Source organism: Adiantum capillus-veneris, chromosome 26 (genome assembly GCF_014529385.1).
Source record: "Adiantum capillus-veneris isolate H3 chromosome 26, ASM1452938v2, whole genome shotgun sequence".
NCBI classification, from domain to species: Eukaryota; Viridiplantae; Streptophyta; class Polypodiopsida; order Polypodiales; family Pteridaceae; genus Adiantum; species Adiantum capillus-veneris.
Genome location: NC_140956.1, coordinates 21,131,433 through 21,158,903, shown reverse-complemented (window position 1 = coordinate 21,158,903; position 27,471 = coordinate 21,131,433). Strand labels below are relative to the sequence as shown.

Below are 27,471 nucleotides of genomic sequence, written 5' to 3'. Positions count from 1 at the left end.
CAAAGCTTCACTAGTTCTTCCAACAACAAAAACAAGAAGCAGAGCGGTAAGAAGAAAAGCAACAACAATCCAAAGAAGAGCAACGTTGAAAAGGAAGCCTTGAAGGCGGATCGGAAATGCAATCATCGCATAGAAAAAGAGATGCTTCAACTTCTATGACGATGGCGGTGCAGTCACCACCCTTTGTTCATTTGGAGATTCTCTCCTCAGAGGAATCTCCAAGGACATCAAAGGTTGAGATGGCTCTTGCGTTTTGAGATGGTCGGATAGTGGTGCCTCACAACACATGACACCTTCAAAGAATCTTTTGTCCCTGACATACGACGACACTATAGTAGTATTTTTGTTGGTGACAGATTCAAAATTCCTATCCACAGTGAGGGATCCTTCAAGGTACTTTATGCTCTGAAGCTAGAATTTCATCTTATGTATGTGCACAAGGTGTACAAGCTAGGCATGGAGGTTATTTTTACAGAGGATGCAGTGTATATTCGGGATTGTAACTCCGATAAGGAGAGGCTTAGAAAGAATGGACTCTACATGTTCTGTGCTCTTTCTTCAGCAACAACCAGCATACATACAGGTGATCTTTCAAGATGCCGATGAGTTTGAAACCTTAAAAAATGCTTAATTGGTAGGTGTTGACCCATAGATACATTACAAACCTTAAGTTTTGCCCCATAACTTTATCATGTTAATGAAAGAGGCTTCGAAAAACCAAATTTTTTCTCTTTGTCAGCATTTGAGCTTTTTGTGTTTTACATAGGATGTGGTGTCTATTTGGGATTGTGACTTCGGTAAGGAGGTCAAAGGAGGAGAATGAACTCTATAGGCTCCATGTTCTTTCTTCAGCAACAAGGATACATACGGGTGATCTTTGGCATTACAACATGCCATGAGTTTAAAACCTTCAAAAATTTATGGAAATTTTGTTAAAACTACACTAAATTTTTATGATTTTTCCATCTTATATCTACATAATCTTCATAGGGTATTAATTTTGGGAAAATTAAAAATTAACTGACCTAAGGTATAAACATGACCTATTAAATCTTGTTTCTAGTTTCATCAAATAATTATGACAAGTTGGTGGAAAAACAGGACACTTTAGTGTCTCATGAAACTCAACTATCCAATTACAAAACTAGTGTTAATGGATTTTGAATGTTCCAAAAACATATATCTTATTTAGAGTTTGGCATTACCATTCCCATTACATTTGCATCTCCAATTTAGGCCTTACGGAGTATTCCCTCTCTAACCTAAAAAGAGAGACTTTTGATTTAAGCTTCAAACTTTATTTCCCTAAAACATTGTAGAATGTTAGATAATGAAATTCAATAATCAAAATTTAATGAGACTCTTACCAAAAATACATTTTTTGTGACATTACCCTTCATAATCATCCTTTACTACTATGAATCATCTTAAGGAAAACAAGGATGTAGTGTTTGTGGATCCTCATTTCAGTAACACCACCATTCTGTAGTAGATGGCTACTCTACTTGGTGCTTGAAAGACATAATCTGTCGAAAGCATGTTTTCATACATTTAGCTCACACACCTTTCCATAGTAGATGGCTAGTGTATGCAGTGCTTGAGGGACATAGTTCGTTGCAAGTGTGTCTTCTTGCATACAAATCTTTAAAAACTTAGAAGGTTAATGAATACATGATAGAAATAAAGATAAAGTGATGCTTCATTAAATACATGTTTACATCGATATCTTATTTACTCTTTGATTTATATGAATATTTCAATTCATTTGCATTGCTCATTGGCTTATTTAATTGCAATTTTACTTAGTAAAAATTTTCAACAACAAAAAATCTTTTGAAATCAACATATATACATACAGAGCTCCTTACCTTTAGGCGATAGCTTATCCACATACTTGGGAAAGCTTGGTAGTTGGAAATGTTCTCAAGCTACTCAAATTCATGCTATGAATAATAAGTGTTTCCATAAGAGGAAGTCATAGGCTTACTTGAGCGGCATAAGTTTCAGCCAACTGGGTGGAAACTTGAGCTTATAAGCCAATCATTTATCCTTTCATAAATTGAAAAACTTTCTTCATGACCACATTTGAGTAATTGTGCATGAGGTTGGTGATGTATGAATTTCTCACCTTTGCAATCCTTGCTCGTGTGAAATCATTACAAGCCTTAATGGATGTGGCACAAGAATCATTTATTGAATGCATCTCAAAAGAACTTTGATGCACTAGCCAAAGATCTTATTATTGATATCAACTAGTATGGTATGCTTTTATTTTTATAATAAAATTTAGAAGATCAGATACATACTCTTTTGTAAAGAGTCATTGTTTTGAAGGGAGTTACAATGCTTTAGTTGAGAGCTCACTCTTTTACTTCAACGTTTATATGCTATCATTTATCTTGAGAAAACATATTAAAGACTACACACCTATTCATTTGTTTAAAGTAGTAGCAAATCATCATCTTGTCAATGTATAAACTTGTTAATTAAACTTTCGCTACTATATTGGGATGGGTTTTTTATCTTTACTAAATTAGGACAAAGATCACATCTACACTTGTTTGCATCAAAGTTTGTACACTTTGTACTACAAAAATATTGAGAAATATACTCAAAGATACGTCTTATTTTCAATTATTGCAAGTTAAAACCTTGTCATTAAACCATTAAATGTAGCTTAAATACCACATTGTTGTTTAACAAGAGAGACATGGGTTTTAAGAAAAATCTTCTATCTCATCATTCATGCAGCACAAAACCTTGCATGTCAATTGTAGTAGTAGCATATGCATCTAACATGCTAGGTAGCCATTGAGATACGCTTTCGAAATAATGTGCGTTATGAGAAAGCATAATTCACATTTCTTTTCTTGCAAATTGTAAGAAATATGAGAAATCAAATACATAATTAAAAATGAGTGTATCTCAATTGAGTGGAGGTAACTATCTCCCCAACAATTTTTTCAGCTATAAATGAAGAGCATTCATATTATTTTCGTGATTTTAATCATCATGATATAGTGCTCAAGTCTTTACTTTTAGTTCCCTCTTTAGATTCCACCTTACAAGTGTACGGATGCTTTGACTCATATTCTCTTGGTGTTTATATTGTCACTCTTGTCTTTTAATTGATTAATCACTACATTCAAGAGCAAGTGGTTGTTCTTTTTAAGAAGAAATTCATGATGACATGCATGGTTTGAATCTTCTCCTTGCTTCATAACAAATATTGGGATCCTCATCATGACTTTCTTTTTCTTGAGAGGAACCCATATGCATTCAAGATTTGAGCTACTCATGTTATTTAGATTACTCCACAAATATTAAAGTGAGAGCTCCCCTTCTTTGGTTACAAACACTTATTCAATTAGATTAAAACATTTTTTGTGATCATAAAAATTCTATTTTTCCCTCACTTCATCTCTTGAATGAGAAAGAGATAAAGAGCATGCTACCACATTCTCGACTACAGGAACATATATATATATATATATATATATATAGAGAGAGAGAGAGAGAGAGAGAGAGAGAGAAAGAGAGAGAGAGAGAGAGACTAAAAAGGAAATTAACTTTAAATTTTATAATTTTGAAACCAAAGGACCTATATACATACATACATAATATGTGTGTGTGTGTGTGTGTGTGTGTGTGTGTGTAGAGAGAACAGCATACAAGCTGCCATTGACGGGCAAGAACAAGCCTTTCGTGTGCAATAGTACACACCTACTGGGGGAGGAGAACACCACCCTTTGCCCATGCTACAAGTGGCCAACAGTTGCCCTTGCTACTGCCTTCTTCTACATAAATTTTGAGTCGAAAGCCAACCTAGCAACAACACTTCCACTTGCAAAAAAAAATTGGCGAATTCCACACCCTTTATCGTTGTTAGAAAAGCTTCCAAAACATGAACCCCCCCATCCCATGCTATGGGTGCCCTATGAAGTTATTATCCATCCAAAGCAAGATTTGATGACAATGGACATGGGCTTGCACAAATACTATTGAAACAATGTGAAGCTTCACAAAAAATACATTTTAGAGAGAGAGAGAGAGAGAGAGGAAGAAGAGAATTTTAACGTTGTAGGAAACGATCCCAAGAGACCTTAAAGATCTAGCTGACGAAGAGAGAGACAGAGAGAGAGCTTATTTCCTTCCTGGTGCTGCAAGTGTGGAAGGACTGACGTGTGGCCAAAGGATGATAGTAAGGCCTCCACTTTTAGTTAGCCAAAAATGAGGTGCGCGGACACACACACACACGCGCGCGCGCGCGCGCGCGCGCTTGACGCCTGCCTATGTTCCTTGAAGAGCAAGCATCCTCTTGATGCAACCAGTACCAGACTCCTCTAGTTAAGCACTCAAAGAAACCCTCCTCTTCTTCCTTGTGATAGAATGCATAGAGAAAGGTGGGCAACCATGCTACTGCTCACCCCCTTGCTCCTCCTCTTGTTTGCCAAAGCTCTCCACACACCCACCCCAACCCCTCCTCTTCCATACCTCTGTCGCTGCTCATGGAGATGACCCACATCAAGACATTATGATGCTTTGTACCAGCAAATACTTATGAAGGTCATCATCTTGCCTTTGACAAGCCAATAGATAGCAATGCAAATTCTGACAAATAACGCCATCCTCGCGGATGGCATCATACCAACAACCATGGCGGCGATAAAACCATAGCGGCCACCACGATTAAACCTATGGTGATGACACTCATGGTGACCATAAGAGTTGCGGTCAACTGCATGAAAATCAAACTTCTTACAATCGTCGTGATCATTGCAAACATGGAAGCAATAGATCCAAAAATTTACAAAAGCCACAATGAAAATTGCACAATTCCAACGGCCACAACAATCATTAGTGGCGACGAAATAATAATCTCGCAGGCCAGCCAACTTCGGCAATCATCACAATCAGGATAGCAATCAAAACAAAGTATGGCAAAGACTCTCTCTCTCTCTCTCTCTCTCTCTCTCTCTCTCTCTCTCTCAGACACACAAACATACCTGTCACACCCATAGCTTTATCTCTTATCAATGCAGTCTATTTGGACAGAAGAACTGGTAAAAGAATCGTCAACATCATCTATGGCTATCATCTCATTCAAAGTGTATCTTTGTCTTTGGTGTAATGAAAGACTAAACGACATGAAATGAAGCTCATACTTACCAAATTTATTGACATGTTTGCTACACACTTCTGATTCCATTGACATGAATAATGGCTTCGCCACACATTCACAGGACTTAATGCTAGGTTGATACACTCCTACACTTAACTTCCATAGACTTCATGGTCTTGCAGCAGCACATAGAAAAAACAAAACAGACTTTACCTTACGCCAAGTTTACGGGCATACTCGTGACAAGAGTGTTTTCATTGCTCCTCTCATCGAAGGATCTACAACTTAAGACTTCGTGTTTATAACGAGTTCCTTTCAAGTGAAAATCAGCTTACAATGTGCCAAAAAGAATTGAGTAAAAATCTCTCAAGTTTGAAGTTTCGAGTTGAAGGCACACAGCTCACTTTGAGTGAACAATTTTGTTGAACTTTTATGGTTCATGTCGCCCATACAAGAAGCATCTGTGAGTGCGACCTCCTCAATATCAAAACACAGTAAGAGTGCCCCCTCCACTTGCTTGAGAAATAAGCTTCTGGAAGAAAAGTGGTCCTTAAGCTTGCAAATGAAATCTCCATGTGCACGACCCTGAAAAAAAACCAACAAGATTACTAGAGTCAGCACAAATGAAGTAAAGAAAAAGAATTGCACAGATGAGATAAGAAAGACAACGGCAAGGTTTATGAATATGTGGTCAAAATCAGCACACGGCTTCTTCTACAAAGAAGCAATTTGGTATAGCTTCCAAAATTAACAATCCAGCTTCAACTGCACTCAATTTTTCAGGGGCTTACAATTAACAACCATAATACACACTCATCCATCATTCAAGGTTTTCTTCACTTGGCTAAACTTGGGCTTTGGCTTGACAATGGTTGTTGCCATCCAAGCAAGGGTAAAAAGGAACTAAAGTCTAAAGTGGTTTCTTTGTGTGCATCGTAATTTAGTTGAAGTAACTGAAGTTAAAACACATTTTTTTCCCTTCAAACTAAGCTGAGATCTACCCATGCTTTGCTCCACATGAACCCACCCTTGGAAATCCTCTGGAGTTAAAAGTCGTTTTTTCGTGAAATATTATGGCCAAAAAAAAAACCTAGAAGAAAATCCAAGTACACGGACCTTGCAGACAGATATAACCAAAACTTACAGCTCTGTAGCTTGGTGCTCTTTTTGGAATTCTTAAATATGACATTCGAAAGTCGCAGAAATCCCAAAGAAACGACGTATGGTGCAGCCAGCGGTCTTTGATGATTGATTGTGCATTGCCACCAAACTTGAGCTCCCCAAAGACATAATCTGAAAATACGCACTAAGATTTTCATTCAAGAATTGACAGACATAAACAAACAATAACACAACATGCTATTCCAAGTAAAATTTGTACTACTTCAACAAAGCAAGACTTTTGTATATGCACCTCGTTCCATCGGAGGCAATGTTGTTTCCACTACATGTCATGCATTGAGAGCTTGAAAGTCAAATTTAAAAGAGTACATAAAGCCCCAAGGCTTCAAAGCAGGACTCTGATCCCACGTACACGTTGTAATAAGTCTACTATTGCAGTCATGCCAAGCATATAAGCAGCAATACGCTTTTACTTGAACAAAATGAAACCTTCACTGCCTCTAAAGTCGTAGAACTGTACTGCTTCTATTGACATCAACATGCCATGCCTAAGATCATCTCTACAGCCATGGATGAGTATAAACTAAGAATAAGAATTCTCAACTTCAAGACCGATTACTGCCATGCTCCTTCAAAAGCCTGAAATAAGCAATCTTGCATATTTGGCCTAGGCCAGTCCAGATAGGACACATGACAGAGCCAACTATAATTTTTGGTGCAGGAAAAAAGGGACTATTTCTGCAAACCGTAATTCATTGAATTGACCCACAGAAATATACGATTTAAATGTGTGCAGATTCAAGCATTGACATTGCATCTCTTCCAGGAGCCAATATGTATCATAAAGTCATTGTAACAAATTTGGTTAACGTTATAAATGAATAAAAGTGATTTTTGTGCACACAAAATTGCTATGAATTTACTGGTATCAATTAATTTAATAAAAGACGGGTAAGTGCAATGTGCCATCTAGGAAATTTACCATTGCCCGAATAGTACCATAAGTAAAACGGTAGCCGGATGTAGTGCGAGTGCGGAACACGTCAGAACAAACACATGAATAAGATGGTGTCCCTAGTTTTAACAAAGACAATGCTTATTATTATTTTTGGCCGCCCATGATAGTGACCAGCAACCGAAGAAAATATAAATAACGTCTCTGCGGGAGCAGACAGACTGAGTCTGAAGGGTATAGGGTTATAAGAGGAACTTGCTCTAGATTGGCCAGAAACTCACCCCTTAACAATCGTGTTTAAGCCTAGTTTTTTAATCCTTTTAAAGGTCAGAGGCCCAATAAGTGTGAATGCAGCCAAAGCTTATAAACGTTAAAATAAGCCTAAAAGCTCATAACCCAACGTAAGAAATGCTACGCTCCAGCGCCGGCAATTCCAAGTGTCCAATTTTCAATTTTGCTTCACCAATACTCTACACCTTGCTATTAAAGATCTTAGCCCTCCCTCTTTTGCTCTTTGAGAGGTTTATAGAGCACGAAAAAGCTCTCTCTCTCTCTCTCTCTCTCTCTCTCTCTCTCTCTCTCTCTCTCTCTCTAAGGCTATGCGGAGCCTAAGGAAGGTATACGAAGGTTAAGCCAACAGGTGCCTGTGTGTGTCCCTCTGTGGGCAATCCCACTCAGACAAGTGCTCTTATTGGCTGTCCATGTCACACGACGGGCACCACGTGCCAATGGAAAAAGAACAAACTGAACGGACTTTTAGCACTTCAATAACAGCTGAACAGAAAGAGAGAGGCGACACGCGAAATGGCCCCAAAGAATATTGGCCCCAAACCTTGGGGCCCCTTTCGATATTTCTTTATATTGCATCATCAAAGTACAAGCCTGTACTCCATCCTCTGCACCTTCGTCCAGAAGCATGCCATAGAATGAGCCCATGGCCTCATATTTAAAGGCCCTAGGCCCAAAAGCAGTTCACATGAAAAACTTCAAACTCAAAAGCATCTGGTCCAAAAGCGATGTCCAAAAGTTGTCAGCGTAAATCACGGAAATCCGTACAATTGCCACGTCAATAGTCAACGCAAAACGCGGAAATCCGTACAGTCTACCACGTCATCATGTCAGTGCAAAATCCGGGTTTTTCATACAGTTGCCATGTCATCAAACCAGTGCAGATTGCAGAGATCCGTACACTTGTTGCCACGCAACGCTCTGTGTGTGTGTGGGTCCTGCTTTATTTATATGCCTTTATGTCACTTGGGCCCCATCAGACGGGGTCCCATAAGTTGGTAGGACTTCTTCTTCTGTTGTTGCTTGTTCTTCTTAAAGTTTAGGCCCCTCGGCCGTTTTCTAAAGATTTGCTCTGCTGTTTAGTGACTTGACACGTCAGCAGTTTGTGACATTCCCCCTTCTTGAAAGAAAGTAATCGTCCGCGATTACACCATATCTGCAAAACAACTCAAGTTAGCTCAAAAATTTCCGAGGGTTGTTCCAAGGGACAATCAGTTCGCTCTTTTTTTTTTTTTGTTAAGGAGTTGGCTTCTTCTTTCGGCTCTTTTGATCAAGGAGTTGGCTTTTCCTTTCATCCAAATCGGAACTCTTGATATTCCAGTGTAGTAAAGTTAGCCATCACACCTAGACCGCACTGATGTTCCACGGGTGTCTTGATGCACTAAAATTACATACCCAGGCAATCTCATCCAATTAGGAATATTCAGTGGTTGGCACATCACAATGCAACACAAATGCTCACATATGCATGTTACAAGACATAGAAACATAAAGTCACCGATGAATACTCCTCCCGCATAACCTAACAAGGTCCGCGCAGGGAGATATTCAACAACTCCCTCATCACTACTCCCGCATAACCTAAAAAGGTCCGGGCCAGGAGATATAGAGGCCTTTTACAACAAAACACCCCCCAGACCGCAGCTTGCATCGTTTGGAGGTGCTAAGAGTAACTACTACTCAGACTTCTTAATACTCCTCCCGCATAACCATCCAGGTCCGACCGGGAGTAACAACAATAATTTTCTAGCATACAACGAAACGCTCCCCAGACATCCCATCTGCGTCGTTCCGAGGTTCAAACAATACCTGTTGACCGCTGGGTCAACAACACAACATAACTCAAGTTTCGTACCAAAGTCTTATCTTTTGCGAGTTATGAAATGCTGCGGATTATGGCTATAAATGTCATTTGTAATGAGTAGTTATTCTAGTCTCAGAAGCCGGGGTGCAATGGCACTTCCAGATTGTAAATACAAAGCCATTTGACCCTTTCAACCCCATTTTTGGTTAAACCTAAGGTAGCCTTAGTATATAAGATACCTAGGTCATTTTGTAAAGAAGACTTTTTATCATAATCAAAATTTAGTGCTGCCGTCTACTGTGTGTGAGAGAAAGAGAGTGAGCGTGAGCTTTATCCTCTTGGTACGCCCGGCTCGCTCAACACATTGGAGATCTGACTGCACCATTGTTGTAGGCTCGAGGAGAGCTACGCGACAACGCCAAGCATTCCACGCGAGACGAAGCGCACACGCCGACGCATCTACGAGCTATTTGTGGCCGTAAGTGTATCAAACGATGTCTGTTTTCTGCGTGCTAGTAGTCTATAGAATCGTGGCGACATAAGCTACGCATAGGTACTCATAAATTTCAGTTTCGGGCACTTTCAAAATTCAGCTCTGTCATCCTACGCGTTTTCCGCAGATGGGTTTAGAGTGAGGGTTTTGAGTGTAGAAGCTTAGGGACAGGTGTATCCTAGTGAGGGGATGGTGTTCCTTAAGTTTCGTATGAATCTGGAATGATTAGGTGAGTTATCTTCCGTATGTGTGTATGTGGCTAGGTGGTGTAGTTGAGAGTAGTGAGGTTCTTGATTGTGGTTTAGTTGGCCTTCCTGAGTGTTGTATGTGTAGGATGGTCTCAGCTTGACAAGCTAAAGAGATTTCCTCCGTGTGCCTATCGTGTCATCTGTGTCCTCGATTAACATTATGTTGATCTAGGTAGTGTTTGCATGCACTTCATGGGTGTGTGAGTCGCTCCCATCCAACATTGGCGCCGTTGCCGGGGACACAAGGACCTAAGTAGGTTTCCTACTAACACTCGTGTGATGGTTGCTTGATTTAGTTTCGGCTAAAGAAAGCGTTTTTCTTAAGTGGATCCGGAAGAGGATATTCCGCGATCAAGTGGATAGCCAGGAAGTGTGTGTCTTGCCGAGGGTCTGCGACTAGATAGGTTTAGTTAGGATCTGTGGATTAGAGTAGTTGTTGATGGTCGAGTGATTTGTGAGGTGATAAAAGCGTTTACTAGTCCGTGTGTGGCAGTGAAGCGTTTTTCTACTCATAGATGCAAAACCCCATATGATTTGTAGGAGTGGCTTTAGGTAAGTGATCCGATTCTGATCTAGAGCTATTCAGCACTGAACTATTTGCTAAAGTGCTTGATTGCATTTGAAATCATGGAAAAGTGTGCTTTTGAGGGTAAAAATGCATTAAACAAGCTTTTGTGGATATTTTTGTATGACTGACTGATGTTGTGCATATGAAAGAGCATTTGCAAGGGTTCTGTGAAGAAAACCAGCAATTCTGTAAACATAGACATCCTATGCGTAGGATGTCTCAAGGGGGTTCTGGAGACCAAATTTGAAAATTCTAACTGCACCAGTGGGTCCAGAGGGTAGGTTTTACCCTAGAAACATATTGACTTGGGTGTTTTTCCCTATTTTTGTTGACCAAAAGCCAAAAGGCGAAGTCAGAAAACGTAAAATTTCAGACAAGGCTTAAATTTAGTGATTTTTGCATGTTTTTGCAATTGTGAAGCATACTTGCACTTGCTGAGAGCATAAGGAAGCATCAGAGACACTTCAGTCTCGAAAAATCAACAGTAGACACGTAGGATGTCTACAGGGTGATCTGGTGGAAATTTTGAAATTCTGAGTTGACCAGTGTGTTCAGAAGGTAGGTTTTATCCTGTTTTCACCTGGAAGGTGGAAATTTGACCATATCTTGACAGGATAAGGCCAGATAGACTAAAATTGCCAGACATCCTACCCAATTTGTGCCCAAGGCATAATTTTGAGACCAAGCCATAGGATGACTCCATAAGCATGATCTGCATGATATATTGAGTGACTGAGAGAGTTTTCATCTCATTTGGGTCAGTGAAAGGAAGATTGAATAACTTTAGCACTTTTGACTAAAAAAAGGCAAGAACAGCTAAAATTTGGGACTTTTGAAATCCAAACCAAATTCTAAGCATACCACTGGGTTGCTGACATCAAGGGGAAGCTGTGGGATAAGTCTGGGGTCAAACAGGCCAAAAAGACATCCTACGCGTAGGATGTCTTCTTTGTGATTTTGGACTCTAAACAAAATTCTGAGCATACCACAGTGATCAGCACCTTAAGGAGAGTCTGTGGTTCAAATTTGGGGCAATTCTGAGCAGATAGACATCCTAAGCGTAGGATGTCTAAGGCATGATTTAGAGGCCAAATTCAAATTGTGGACATAGCAGGGTGTTGTATAGCCTTAGGCAAGCCTCCTAGGCAAATTTGGTCCAATTTGGAGTTTATTTGACTTGGGAATTCATCAGAACAGACATCAGGCTTCTGGAGCAGATTCTTAATCATTTGACCAACCTATAGGTGTCAGAATCAAAAAGTAAAAATAGTTGTGAGCTTAGCACATCAAGGGGAAGCTACAGTGCAAGTTTGAGCTGAAACATAGCAAAAAGACATCCTACGCGTAGGATGTCTCCAAAGTCATAAAGTGGTCAAAATTCTACTTTGGCCAAATAGGGAGTTTCTAAGTGTCTCAAAGATTCCATAACTTTTTTCAAAAGTGAATTTGGACCTTGTTTCGCCTATTTACCAAGCAAAGACAAGAATTGTCAGACATCCTACTCTTCGAGTGCACTAGAAGCTCTTGCAGCCTAAATCTTGACCTATTGGCATCCAAATTCTATTTTGAGCATACCATTGGGTTTCTGAGCACTAGGAGAATCTTGGGATCAAGTTTGGACAAAATCTGAGCAGTTAGATATCCTACGCGTAGGATGTCTCCAGCTTGATTTAGGACTCCAAACCAACCTATGAGCACACCACTGTGATCAGCACATCAAGGAGAAGTTGGGGTGAAAATTTCAAGTCATTCTGAGCAAAAAGACATCCTACGCGTAGGATGTCTCAAGGCCATTTTTAGGTCCAAATGAAATTCTGAGCATACCATTGTGTTGCTGGACTTAAGGGGAGTATCTGGACCAAATTTTGTTAAATTCTAGGCCAGTTTTAGGGTCCAACTGTAGTTTTGACCATACAAAAGTGTTCACACTGTCACAGAGATCCCAAATCTTCTTTCAAAATTAAATTTGGACTCATTTTGACCATTCTAAACTGCATTTCACTGTTTTGGCCATAACTTTCACAAACAGTATCGGATCGGAAAAGTTTTATATCAAAACGTAGCCTGAGAGCGGCTCTACAGATCTTAGAGCAAAACTTGAACTAAATGTATGCCTACGGCAACCATTTAGGTCAACTTTGAAAAAAAACGTTGTTTGAGGCCTCAAAATACATCCGCAAGCTAGGGGTGTCTGAAAGCGACAATTTGCGAGAATTGTGACGAAACGATTGTGGTTTTGGACATAGTTTCGACTTTTCCCTAACCAAAGCACTTGAACACAGTGGACTAAATCTACTTGAACCAAGCAAAAGCTCTTAAGCCCAAAAATCATGTCTACCCTAGATTCAAACGCAGCTTACACAAGCTTGGAGATCCCGACGATAGAGGAATATCCTCCCACAATGGATCTTCCAAACTTGCAATTGATGAAGACCCATCTTGTTGAGAGAGTTTGGATGATTGGTCATGAGAGTGAAGGACTATATAGATACATTGACGACAATGAGGTCAATCTTTATAGGTGCTCAGATCCATACCTAGAAGAGATAACGGATAACAAGCTCTTATATGTCTACACATACGGAGTCGACTGTCAATGGAGATCTATAGTTGTCGACAAGTATGGACGAGAATACAGAGTTGTAGAAAGCACAAATCCACAGACTGTACTAGAAAGAGGTGGATATTTGGTCAATGAAGGACCACAAATGCCTCCACCAAACACGAGAATTCCTATAGGAATTCCAAGAAGAGAGCCACTAGGATTCCCTTCAAGAGCGATAACGAGAGAAGAATTGGGAGAGTCTCTGGTTAGACTTGTAGACAATCGACGAGTTAGACCATCCCAAGTCCAGAAATGGGTAAACAGAAAATACTCCGGAGATAAAGATCCGAGAGATCACGTAGCGGCTTTTAGAAGAGTGATTAGAGCAGAGGAAGTTTCAGATTTTGCGACACAGTTTGCGGGATTTGGATTGACTCTAGAAGATGATGCAGCTACATGGTTCGACTCAGTAGAAAAATGGGATTTTGAGACCCTAGATGAGCTGTTTGAGGAGTTTATTGAAGAATTCTCGCCAAAAGGCATTGCTCACAACACGGTCTCACAAATCCATAGATTCAAACAGAAAGAGAATGCATCAGTACGCAAAGCATCATTACGGCTCAAGAGATATGTTAAGCTCTGTCCGAGAGCGGAATTACCTACGCAAGCACGACTGATGTTGATCTTTATCCAGGGAATGAGAGATGCGGGCCTTCAGAAGGATCTGCATATGATAAGGAGGATGACGCTAAACGAGTTGATCAAAGAATCTCTTTATCTAGTGGATAACTGTGAGGCATACAAAGAAAAGGACTTAAAGAGTCAAGGAGATGACACATCCTCTCAGCACAGTGTTTCACAAATAAGTGAGTCCATTGACAAGCCAACGGCACCTATTGATCGAGAAAAGCTTATCGACGACTTGGTCAAGGGGTTGATTCCTCTTGTAAGGTCTGATTCGGGAGAGCCGAAGTGGTGTGAAATTCTGAAGGATCTGCATATGATAAGGAGGATGACGCTAAACGAGTTGATCAAAGAATCTCTTTATCTAGTGGATAACTGTGAGGCATACAAAGAAAAGGACTTAAAGAGTCAAGGAGATGACACATCCTCTCAGCACAGTGTTTCACAAATAAGTGAGTCCATTGACAAGCCAACGGCACCTATTGATCGAGAAAAGCTTATCGACGACTTGGTCAAGGGGTTGATTCCTCTTGTAAGGTCTGATTCGGGAGAGCCGAAGTGGTGTGAAATTGAGAGAAAATGGACGAACCATACGGGGGAAGAGTGCTATTATAGCATGGAAAATGCTAGGGAGAGGTATGTACAACCTGTTCCAGAAGCACCTACTCCACCTAGATACATTACGAGGAATGCGCCAGGACCAATAGGAGTTTTAAGGCCACAGCTTTTCTTAGGACAACAACCTCCGCTGCCAGGTGCTAGAATGCCGATAGACATGAGATACATGCCAATGATGGAAGCATCAAATAAACCAACGCCAGTACCAGCTACAATGTGGTATAGCAACCAAAGTGAGTACTACCCTTCGGAGCAACAAAATGTGAGAGAAACACATGGAGTGGTGAGGCCGGTACAACCTCCACCTCTTGGGTTTCAGTCGAAAGAAAGAAGGTATGAAATGGACGAAAGGACTTTGCGATTCATTGCAAATAGCGGCTTATCTAGGTCAAAGCTTGCTTATAGCCAAGAGGAAATGCTAAAAGAATCTCCTCAACCAGAGACACATTGTCACAAAAGTCATGACAACCACTTGGTCAAACAATGTCCTCATACGGAGATCACTGAAGTAAATGCCTATTGTCTTGAGTGTGGCATCACTCACTTGATCCCCGATTGCCCGAAAAAACCAAACCAAATCAGGAAAATCATGACAAATGTATTAGGGATTGTTCAGCTACCTAGTAGCTCAGAAAATGAAAATGTTGTACCAGTGCAAGTGGTTACGAGAGCACAAGCTCAAAAGAAAGCTGATGAGAATCCAAAGACAAAGAACACGGAAAGTGACATGAGTCCAAAGACAGACGCACCTAGTCAGAAAACCAAGAGAAAACGAAATAGTTGGAAAGCTAGAAAGACTAGGATGAAAGCACGCAGGGAACGAGAGCAAAAATCCCTAGCTGAGAAGCTTACCGAAGCTGAGGAGAAGATAAAACAACATGAGGAAAAGGAGGCACCTTCTCTTACACAGATGGTTAAACCTCTAGAAGAACCATCCACGGATGAGAAACCGAGAAGTGCTAGTTTAGGAGGATCTGTGTTGGCAAAGAAGGTTAATGAGACATTAGATGCCCTCTTGAAAGCCTATGATGTGAGGCTCAAAAACAACCAAACCCAAGAACACAGGTGGATGACACATCCCTATGCGGAACTAGAAAAGCAAAGGTTTGAAATGTGCCGAAAAATGATTCAAACAGCCCAAGCTTTACTAGAACCACCAATTGCAAAACCTGAGGATGTGATCCATGTCATGCCTACACACGTAATCCCACCAAACCAAGAACTAAAAGAGCCAGATTCTAGTCATGAGCACAGACCAAACCTCAAAGACCCAGCATTAGAACCAAGGATAGTATTGAATACCACGGATAACTCTTCCGAGGGATTTCACCAAGCTATACCTGAGGATTGTAAAGAGATAGATGGTTTTGACGAATTGTGGAAACAAGTCAGAGAGGCCAATGAAGCCGATGACCTAAGAAGACGAGTAGACAAGATTGGTGATGAACGAGGAGTGTTTCTACCACCAATAGAGGAATTTGAGACTGGATCTCAAATGAATCTAGACGTGCAATCGTGTTGGGGCGACAAAGGATCTGTACAATCTATGGATAGTCAACCCCATTCGCTAAGAACACTACCGTCCTACATGGGAGAGTACGAGACCAAGTCAGATGTGGTTGCAGTCCCATCAAAGAGACTGTCTCCCAACAAGGCCATCGATTCAAAGGGGCTAATAGATATTCTATCTACCCCAGTCACCTGTACAATGATGTTAGCCGAGTTGCTCAGAATAAGACCAAATATGTGGGCTAATGTGGGTAAATGTCTAGAGAAATTTGGTGTAAAAACCCCAATGAATCAAATCGAGGAAGGCATCAAAGAGCTTGAAATGCCTCAACTAAATACTAGGCCAGTGCCATTAAACAAGGTAGGCAAGTATTACGAGGGAGAAAAGAGAAACACCACCCTTCCTGTGGAATTCAATAATGTAAAAACCATGGCAATCCTTGACAGTGGAGCTGGTGTGGCCATTGCAACCAAAGAGAATTGGAAAAAATGGGGAAAACCTGCCTTGATATCCACACGAATGCAGACGGACACAAGGAAAAGCCCCTAGGACTGCTAGAAAAAGTACTTGTTACTTCTTGTGGCATTGAATATGAACACACTTTTGTTGTTGTTGACTTTGGCAAGAAGAACAACTATGACATCATTCTGGGAAGACCATTCATGCGACAATTGAAAATGGTCCAAGATTCGGGTTATGACCATATATACCTGAGACATATGGAAACCATAACAAAGATAAACTTGAGGGACCATAGCTATAGGGATGTGACGAGAACACCGGTAGAGGAGTTTGATTCCGCCACAGTAGCAGGATCAGAACTTCCAGCTTGGTTAGGTAAGCCTAAAGACCTGTGGATGTGTGGAGCTTCACAATGTGGTAGCTTGAAACTTGAGAAATGTATCCTAGAGCGGGTTTTAGAGGATATGGACTATATCCCAGAACCATTTTCTGAAGAAGAGTTAGAGCCTTTTGGATGGGAACACATCTTGGCTACTCTGGACGTGTGCGCCGTGGAGGATGCTCCCACAACAAAGTTTTGTGATGAAAATGGCTATGATGTCGTTCCTTATTTTACAGTGAGTGTAATCCAGGAAAACGAAGAGAACCAGACATCAACAAGCTCTCGACATAAGGAGCAAACAAAGAAATGTGGAGAATCAAAAGATGAAGAAGACGACGAGTTCTATGACTCTGTAGAATACTTCGAGCTTCAAGAAGATCAACGACCCGGGAATCAATGTCATCGCTACATGAATAAAGTGCATCAAAAGTGGATTCCAAAGTCCTCCGTGAAGACACGACCACCACAAGCATCCTCATACATGGCTCCTAATAAGGATGCAAAGACTCGGCTAGGAGGAATACGACTAGAGCAACGAGCTAACAATGCTCTAATCAATGGGCTAGAAAAGTCCTCCAAGAAACTACCACCCACGAGCAAACAGACAGTAACTTTCCACTACCAGCCAAAAAATCAAGGGAAAGTACAAGAAGTGAACCTTGCTGAGGATAGTAGCGATAGTGATGAATCTTACGACATCCCCTATCATCAACTCAGGCCATCACTATCACCAACCCCTTCAACAACAACCATGACAGGTCAAAAGAAAAGGACAACAAGTCAAAGCCAAAAAGCTCGATAAATCTGGATACCAAAAAGCCAGATTGGCCAAAAACAGATATGGATCAAGAAGACAAAGATCTCTAATGACAAATCACAAGATCCAACACCAAAACAAAAACAAGGAAAGCGTGCACGAATGGGTAAGAATATCACAAAGTTGCAAGCTTTCACAACTCAGGTTTGGGCTCCAAAGAAGTTGCTTCAAGCACAAAAAAGTCAGGAATTCATTTGGATTCCAAAACAACCACAGTATCAACTTTCAAAGCCTGAATCCCGTCACCAACCAAGCGTACAAGGGCTGAAGCAAAGACCACTATCGACTCACACAACAAAAAGGTGGATCCCAAAGAAGTCTCTTCAAACACAAACGAAGCACGGGCAAGTATGGGTTCCCAAACGAGAGCCAGCAACAAAACAGCCAATAATCGCAAAGAAATGGGTCCCAAAGAAGAACAACAAAACTACTATCAGTGCATCGCCGCTTGCATTCTTACAATTCTTCCTACGATTACAGTGTTAGAAGAGAGCAAGTCGCTACAATCAAGCAACGATACAGGAGCTTCAAAAACCATTACATTGCTTAGAATAGGAAGCCTCGCCAACAAATGCCAATAAGCAAATTGCTTATACCCAAATCTTGCACAAGATAAATCTTTTCCATGCATTGACTGTGTATGCATAATAGGGCTACATTACAAGGCCTGCATAGGCACAACTTTTAATTGCCCAAGCACAACACATACCCTTTGCGATACCCTATCGTAAAGGATGACTCCAAATAGGAAGGGGGGAGGCATTCTGAATGCAAACCTAACATTATGACTATTAGAGGGCAATGTTTTGTGAGATGCATTGAATTTTTGCATTTTATTATAATAATTTTTTGACAAAATTTAAGAGTATATGCCCTCATAGTAGTGTTACATAGGAGTATGGGGACAAATTCCATATATGAGCCCCTAGGGACATGTGTATAGTGTACATAGCAGTTAGATTTCTATTTGAATGATTTTTCTTTTGTTAAGTTTTTTTTTAGCTTTTCTTTGTTTATTATTAAGAAAAAATTTAAAAAATCCATAATCCACATGAAGAAAAGAATGACGAGAGGCCTGAGCACTACAAAGAGAAGAAGGTACAGGGAAACGATGAAACTTCACGAAGTATGTCTCAGCAGCCACTACAACAGCCGAAGAACTTGTCACAAAGCAGTGTCAACATGCAACCGACAAGTCATAAAAGTCAGAATCGAGTGGCTAAGCCACAAAATGAGTGAGGTGTTAGTCCCAAAGCTTCAAGTAATATTCTCTGTGGTCTAAGCGTCTTAGCTATTCTAGGTACTGCTCAAGCTGGAAGAGTTCAGCATATTTACGTTGTGTCGCTCATGCTAGTATAGGTGAGCAAAAGAGTCGAAGTCTAAGTACTTACGTCTGGTGAAGTGAAGGAGAAGGTCCAAAAGACACTCACGTACTGCGCACAGTGAGATACAAGTGGAGAAACTTCTACATCGAAAACCCTTCTTGGAAAGGTGAAAGCTATTGAGACATCTTTTGATGTCACATGTGCTACATTTATTCCTCGAAACACCCATCATCTCCTTCTTTCACATTGCATGCTTTTGTTGACAAATTTCTCATATGCATATAGAGTGTCCCATAATTGGCACTTGCATCAGGCACTCTTTCCGTGTTTCACCCAAGCACTCACATTTCATGAACATGTACTTCACGTTCAACTGCTCAACTCCAATAAGAGCGTATACCAAAGGCATTTTTTTTCCACTGGGTTTTTTCCCTTTGGTCATCCAGGTTTTAGACCCTAATCTAAAGACACCTATCACCATCCTCTTGTACATATTCCTTCTACATCAACAATAAGGAAATGCTACTCAAATCAATTGACAAATGAATTGGAGCACCAATTTCAGATCATAGCATACTTCTCCTCAATGGCCTATCGTGTCATCTGTGTCCTCGATTGACATTATGTTGATCTAGGTAGTGTTTGCATGCACTTCATGGGTGTGTGAGTCGCTCCCGTCCAACAATACCAAAACAGCATTTCTTTCCATCCTGTAACCTGCACCAAAAATTAGGGTTATATTCCTTCCATAAGGTCATAGCCGAGCACAGAGTAGTCCATCAGCTCTTGGACAGACATTGTTTCTTTGGCGGCGAAGGTAGTCCCAAAACAACAATCACACCGGACCACCATGGTCGTCAGCTCGTGAAGAGACATCTACTAAGAGATGTCGAGAAATTTCAAGTTATAATCTGCTAGGGTTTACATGGCAAGCATTTCAAGATACCCCACTCTGCCAAAAGCTGCTAGAGACCATATAACTTCGAGCAAAAAAATTCTTGAAAGCTTGCCAAGTCCTTGGAGTAAGTGGCTTGGTAGCTATAGGCATCCACCACTGCATCTGAGAAAAACAACTGCTCAAAACAAATCTTGATCCTTCTATTGCAAGTGATCTTAATGGCTTATGCCCTATAAGACATGAGCGGTGAAGACGGGAGCGTGCCCGATGCGCGATGAAGTAGAGGTGGGAATGGCTAATAAGTCCGGGGTCAGAGCACAAAGCTACTTCCAATCACATTCCAGTAGTCTCTGGTTTGCTCTGTCTGCTCTTTTGTAGGACCGGTATGCTTTCAGAAAAGCACACGCCTGATGCTCTGATACAGCTGTCACAGGACGGGCACCACGTGCCATAGGAAAAGAACAGCCTAAACAGACTTTTAGCACTTCAATAACAACTGAACTGAAAGAGAGAGACGACATGCGACACGGAGTGGCGGAATTCCACCCCAAAGAGTATTGGCCCCAAACCTTGGCGCCCCTTTCGGTATATCTTTATATTGCATCATCAAAGTACAAGCCAGTACTCCATCCTCTGCACCTTCGTCCAAAAGCATGCCATAGAATGAGCCCATGGCCTCATATTTAAAGGCCCTATGCCCAAAAGCAGTTTACATGAAAAGCCTTCAAACTCAAAAGCATCTGGTCCAAAAGCGATGCCCAAAAGTTGCCAGTGTAAATCACGAAAATCCGTACAATTGCCACGTCAGCAGTTAGCGCAAAAGGCAGAAATCCGTACAGTCTGCCAAGTCATCATGTCAGTGCAAAATCCGGGTTTTCCGTACAATTGCCACGTCATCAAACCAACGCAGATTGCGGAGATCCGTACACTTTGTTGCCATGTCATCAGCTCCACGCAACGCTCTATGTGTGTGTGGGTCATGCTTTATTTATATGCCTTTATGTCACTTGGGCCCCATTGCACGGGGTCCCATAAGTTGGTAGGGCTTGTTCTTCTTAGGGTTTAGGCCCCTCAGCCGTGATCTAAAGGTTGGCTCTGCTGCTCAGTGACTTGACACGTCAGCAATTTGTGACAGTCCAAACAATTTTCAGCCCTCAAATGAGCTCAAGAAGACTAAATTTCAGCCTCGTTTCGACGCTCTGCATGAAGGCATATACAAGAGGGACCTCTCCTGAACGAGAGAAAACAGTACAAGTTAAAGATAGCCGCTATTGGCTACAAGTATATTAAATTTCAATCATGGCTCTAATGAGTAATATGCATTCTATGCATCAGAATAGTTTCTAGATGGAGAATAGACTTCGCCTCTCCGATTCATGTGCTTTGTAAGAATCAGCTCATCAATTAATAGAAAAATCTCCTAAAGGGGGGAAACCGGCCCACCCAGTGACGTGTCTATTGTGTTATCTTTTTCATCCCGAGTTGAATTTTAACTATACAATTAAATAGAACAAAAGTAATAAGTGCTGACTTCCGTTTCTGTGAAAGTGGTATCAAAGCGAGGTCCTCTCTTTTCCTTTTCCATAAGGAGAGGCGGTTCTTGGCAGAAATACACCCGTCATGGCATGACAAGAAGAAGTGCTTGACCGCCTAAGGAAACAGATGACAAAATTACAAGCTACTCTCTCCCTCAGCCCGAGGTACAGCAGATACTCAAGACTCTTGAAAAGGGGAAGTAAAGATGGTGGAAGAGCCACCTCATAATCTTCTAGAGTAGACTCAGGATGTACCTCAGACTGAAGCTCCAACACAGCCCCAAAGAGATCATGAAGTGTGAACTTCTCATCAACATAATGAAGATGCGACCTCCTCGCCCAACTTTTCTCCAATTTATTCATTTATGAAAAATTTGGAAATAATAATCTTTGAACAGGACCTACTGCTAGATCCAGAGAAACCTATTGATCAACCAAGGGAGGCAAGGGAACACAACTAGGATCCAAGAAATATCCATCGTAGAATTCCTATTCGTAAAGGTTCTAAAGCCATTTCCAAGAAGCGTTCTTGACGTAGCCTTTTCAAAAGGAAAGTTCTGAAGATGATAGAAGTTACGACGCGTTAGTATGTATCTTAAGGATACAGCTAGCAACTAGTGGCTCACGACGATCCTTGTAGGGCGCAAATCCAAAGATTGGGAAGACTTCAAAAAGCCAGAGGGAGCCACGAAAAGCAGACATCTTACTCCCTCACAACTCCAGGCTTATATGGAAGAAGGCAAGTGTTTCTCTTGTGGTGAGAAAGGCCATAGGAAACCAGATTGCAAGAAGGATTCTCCCCCTAGCTCCTAGCAGCCTTGCAAGAATAAGGGCCTCTAGTCGCTTTTCCCCCACAAAAATAGGGCAAAGAGGGCACATAGAGAGGGAGAAAAACTTGGCTTGCTGCCCACATCTCTTGTGCACAGTTCTAGCTCAATTTGGAATACACCCTGACTATGGAAGATTCCCTTCCGTTGCTCCCGTCACTTAGTCCTTTCTCACCAAACTTACCCAACAACTCCTTCGTGATGCTCTATGGATGGTCGAATACTTCTTCTCCATTCTCTCTATCACCCATCCGATGTGAAGTACTCGTTCTTGGTGGCCTACAGATATTCCCGTTTATAGTGCTCCCGTCATTTCTCTGAATAACGCACTTGGAATATCTGTACTCGGATGTCTCAAGCGAGAAAAATACTCTTATAGGGGGGATGTCACAAACTGCTGACGTGTTAAGTCACTGAAGAACGGAGCCAACCTTCAGATCTCGGCGGAGGGGCCCAAACCCTAAGAAGAAGAAGAAGAAGAAGCCGAAGCAGCAGAAGGAGTTTTACCAACTTGCAAAGTCTTGCCGAGTGGCCTATTTTTAAAGAGAAGTTCCCGCCAACTTATGGGACCCTGTCCGATGGGGCCAAAGTGACCCAAAGACATTAAAGTAAAGCAGCCCACACACACACTCAATTGTGTGGCGAGTTGATGACGTGGCAGCAGTACGGAGTCCTGGATTTTGCGCTCACAAAGCTGTACAGATTTCTGGATTTACGCTTGCATGCTGATGTGACAGACCTATATAGATTTCCATATTTTACACTGATTGATGACGTGGTAGAGCTGTACGGATTTCTACTTTTGTGATGGCAGCTTTTGGGCATCTGCTTTTGAAACAAATGCTTTTAAGTTTATAGCTTTTCATGTAAACTGCTTTTCATAGGAAGGGTCTTTAAATATGAGCCGAGGGCTCATTCTCTGACATGCTCCGCGTGAGGTGCAGAGGATGGAGTACCGATGATGTACTGAGTTCAAGCAATATAAAGAAACACCGAAATGGGAACCAAGGTTTGGGCCAGTGCTCTCTGGGGTGGAACTCCGCCACTCCCGTCTCGTATGTCGTGCGTCTCTTTCAGTTAGTTGTTATTTGACGTGCTTAAAGTTGTTCAATCTGTTATTTTCCGTTGGCACGTGGAGTCGGTCTTGTGCTTTAGAGCTTTTCCGTTGGCACGTGGTATCAGAGCTTTAGGTATGTGCTTTTTTGAAAGCATACCAGTCCCACCAAAGAGTAGACGTAGCAAACCGGCGCTTCCAAAGTCAATTGGAATTTTATTTGAAGAATCTTCGTGCTCGGACCTCGGACTTGTTAGGCACTCCCACCCTTCATCTCACATCGGGCGCGCTTGCGTCTTCATCGCTCTGTCTTACAAGGCATAAGCCATAAAGATCACTTGCAAGAGAAGGATCCAAGATTTGTTTCGAGCTGTTATTTTTCTCATATGCAATGCCGTGCAGTGGTGGAAGTTTATAGCTACCAAGCCGTACACTCCAAGGACTTGGCAAGCTTTTAACAAAAACAAATTTTGCCTGAAATTACATGCCTTTAGACATCTTCCTTTGGATTGCAGCTTCTGGCATAGTGGGATATCCTGAAATGCTTGCCATAGAAACCCTAGCGGATTAAACTTGAAATTTCTTGACATCTCTCAAAAAGTCTCTTCTCGAGTTGATAACCTTGGAGACCCTGTGTGATTGCTATGGCTTGGGACTACCATCGCCGCCAGAGGAACATTGTTTGTCCAAGAGTTAATGGACCATGCTGTGGTCGGCTACAACCTTATGGAAGGAACCTAACCCTAATTTTTGGTGCAGGTTTCAAGGTGTAAAGTCAATCGACTTTTCGAGCTCGATTGATGTCGAAATTGCTCGATTGATGTTTGAGTTCTGTTTGAGAACTCGTTTGGTGATCGTGTTTGGAATTTGTTTGAAATGGATGGTATCTGTTTTAAACCTGTCTCGATGCCTTGAATTGTTTGACTTTGGTTTCAATACTGGTTTCATTGCTTGGTAATTTACTCCCAGGTGGAGCAGTGAGAAATGTTGTTTTGGTATTGTCTAAACCTCGGAACGACGCACACGCAATGTCTGGGGAGCGCTTCGTTGTATGCTGGAAAACCTCCAAACGGCGCAGACGGGATGTCTGGGGAGCGTTTGGTGGTATGCTTCAACCTCCAAGCGACGCAGGCTACGGTCTGGGGAGCGTTTGGTTGTACCAGTCCTCTGAACTCATGGCCTAAACCTTTTTAGGTTATTTGCGGGGGAAGTGACGAGGTAGTCGTTGAGTAGCTTCATACCGTAGACCGTCTATCTCGGGGGAGTGCTTTGCGGCGCTGTTCATTGTGTCTTGTAACATGCATATGTGAGCATTCATGTTCCATTGTGATGTGCCAATCACTGAATATTCCTTATTTAATGAGATACTTCCGGAAAGCCAACGACCCAAGATATCACGAGTTCCAATCTAGAATGAGACTCCTTATTGGATGAGATACTTCTGGGAAACCAACGGTCTAGGATATCAAGAGCTCCAATCTAGAATGAGACTCCTTATTAGATGAGATTCTTCTGGGAAGCCAACAACCCAGGAAATCCATAGCTCCGATTTGGAATTAGAGAACTAATTGTCCCTCATGTCCCTCAGAATTACCCTCGGAAATTTTTGAGCTAACTTGAGTTGTTTTGCAGATATGTTGTAACTGCAGACGATTACTTTCTTTGAAGAAGGGGGGATGTCACAAATTGCTACATGTCAAGTCACTGAAGAACGGACCAACCTTCAGATCCTGGCATAGGGGCCTGAACCCTAAGAAGAAGAAGCAGAAGAAGCTGAAGCAGTAGAAGGAGTTTTACCAACTTGCAAAGTTGGTAAAGAGAAGTTCCTGCCAACTTATGGGACCACGTCCAATGGGACCCAAGTGACCCAAAGACATTAAAGTAAAGCAGCCCACACACACACTCAATTGTGTGGCGAGTTGATGACGTGGCAGTAGTACGGAGTCTCAGATTTTGCGCTGACAGAGCTGTACGGATTTCTAGATTTTACGCTCGCATGTTGACGTGGCAGACCTGTACAGATTTCCGTGTGTTACACTGACTAATGACGTGGCAGAGCTGTACGGATTTCTACTGTTGTGTTGGCAGCTTTTGGGCATCTACTTTTGAACCAGATGCTTTTGAGTTTATAGATTTTCATGTAAACTGCTTTTCATAGGCAAGGGCCTTTATATATGAGCCAAGGGCTCATTCTCTGACATGCTCCGTGTGAGGTGCAGAGGATGGAGTATCGGTGATGTACTAAGTTCAAGAAATATAAAGAAATACCGAAAGGGGACCAAGGCGCTGCCACTCCCGTCTCGTGTGTCGTGCATCTCTTTCGGTTCAGTTGTTATTTGACGTGCTTAAAGTTGTTCAATCTGTTCTTTTCCGTTGGCACGTGGAGTCGATCTCGTGACAGTGGTATCAGGCTTCAGGCATTTGCTACATACCGATCCCACAAAAGAGCAGACAGAGCACACCGGCGCTTCCAAAGTCTATAGGAATTTTATTTGAAGAATCTTTGTGCCCCGACCCCGGACTTATTAGGCACTCCCACCCTTAATTCATCGCGCATCCAGTGCGCTCGCGTCTTCATCGCTCTGTCTTACAGGGCATAAGCCATAAAGATCACTTGCAAGAGAAGGATCCAAGATTTGTTTCGAGCTGCTGCTTTTCTCAGATGCAACGCCATGCAGTGGTGGAAGTTTATAGCTACCAAGGCGTACACTCCAAGGCCTTGGCAAGCTTTTAAGAAAAACAAATTTTGCCCGAAGTTACATGCCTTCAGACATCTTCCTTCGGATTTGCAGCTTCTAGCAGAGTGGGATATCCTTAAATGCTTGCCACAGAAACCCTAGCGGATTAAAATTGAAATTTCTTGACATCTCTCAACAAGTGTCTCTTCTCGAGTTGATAACCTTGGAGACCCTGTGTGATTGCTATGGCTTGGGACTATCATCGCCACCAGAGGAACATTGTTTGTCCAAGAGTTGATGGACCATGCTGTGGTCGGCTACGACCTTATGGAAGGAACCTAACCCTTATTTTTGGTCCAGGTTTCAATAGACTTTTCGAGCTCGATTGGTGTCGAAATTGCTCGATTGATATTTGAGTTCTGTTTGAGAACTTGTTTGGTGATCCTATTTGGAACTTGTTTCAAATGGATGGTATCTGTTTTAAACCTGTCTATGTGACAATTTGAATTGTTTGACTCTGGTTCCAATTTTGGTTTCATTGCTTGGTAATTTACTCCCATGTGGAGCAGTGAGAAAGGTTGTTTTCGTATTGTCTGAACCTCGGAACGACGCACACACAATGTCTGGTGAGCACTTCATTGTATGCTGAAAAAAAGTTCCAAAAACTGAGGAGTATCTGCTAGGTCCTCCTCCATCCACTTCGCATCCAATGCAGGATAGTTCTTGAACTTAACCAAGAACCGCCTAATCACTTTACCTTTTATCTTTCTGTCTTTGTGTGCCAATATCTGTTCTGGAACGAGTATCTCCTCGCTTTCCTCCACTTCGGTTTGCTCATCTGACTCCCCATCATCGGGCACATCGCCTTTAAAAGGCTTCAATAAACTCACATGAAAAGCATTGTGAATCTTTCAAGTATCGGGCAGCTTCAGTCTAAAGTAGACATCATTTATCTTTTCTTTTATCTGGAAAGGGCCATAATACCTCATGCTAAGCTTTGGAAAAAGCCGCTCCTTTCCCTTTTTCTTTCTTAGGCATGCCTTCTCAAAATGTAACAGCACCCAATCGTCTTCCTTTAATTTCAAATCGCGACGGTGTCGATCTGTTGCCTTCTTGTCTCGTTCCAGAGATTTAGCAAAAGCCTCTCGGACATTGGCAAAAGCAGTGCCCAAGTCCCTCGTGTACTGATCGGCTTCAAAAAATCTTAGCTTTCGTGATAAGGAAGGGTGGAACCTTCGGAGCACCTTCAATGATCTTAAATGGCGCCTTCCCCGTCGAAGAGTGGATCGTGTTATTGTAAGCAAAGTCCACCAAGAGCAAAAAAAATTCCCATTGAGTCTTCTGATCAGAAATGTAAGACTTCAATAAATCCAGTACGACTGAATTTGCAATCTCAGATTGCCCATTTGTTTGCGGGTGGAAAGATGACGAGATCCGCAACCATGTGCCAATGTTCTCCCAAATAGCCTTCCAAAAAAAACTCGTGAATCGGGGATCTCTGTCAGAGATAAATGTCTTAGGCTTGCATGTAATCTC

At 41.7% G+C, this 27,471-nt stretch overlaps 1 protein-coding gene across 1 annotated transcript in view; it reads right to left on the bottom strand.

Moving 5' to 3' along the window:
- Nucleotides 1–5,313: 5,313 nt before the first annotated feature.
- LOC147423102 (Biotin/lipoate A/B protein ligase family) overlaps nucleotides 5,314–27,471 on the bottom strand; it is a 72,462-nt gene continuing 50,304 nt past the window's right edge. Inside the window, exons 3-4 of the mRNA XM_086501934.1 lie at nucleotides 6,267–6,415; nucleotides 5,314–5,707 (exon numbers count right to left, since the gene is read on the bottom strand). Of these exons, the coding sequence (XP_086358060.1) occupies nucleotides 5,489–5,707; nucleotides 6,267–6,415 (368 nt within the window). The 3' untranslated portion in view covers nucleotides 5,314–5,488. The remainder of the gene's footprint in view (nucleotides 5,708–6,266; nucleotides 6,416–27,471) is intronic.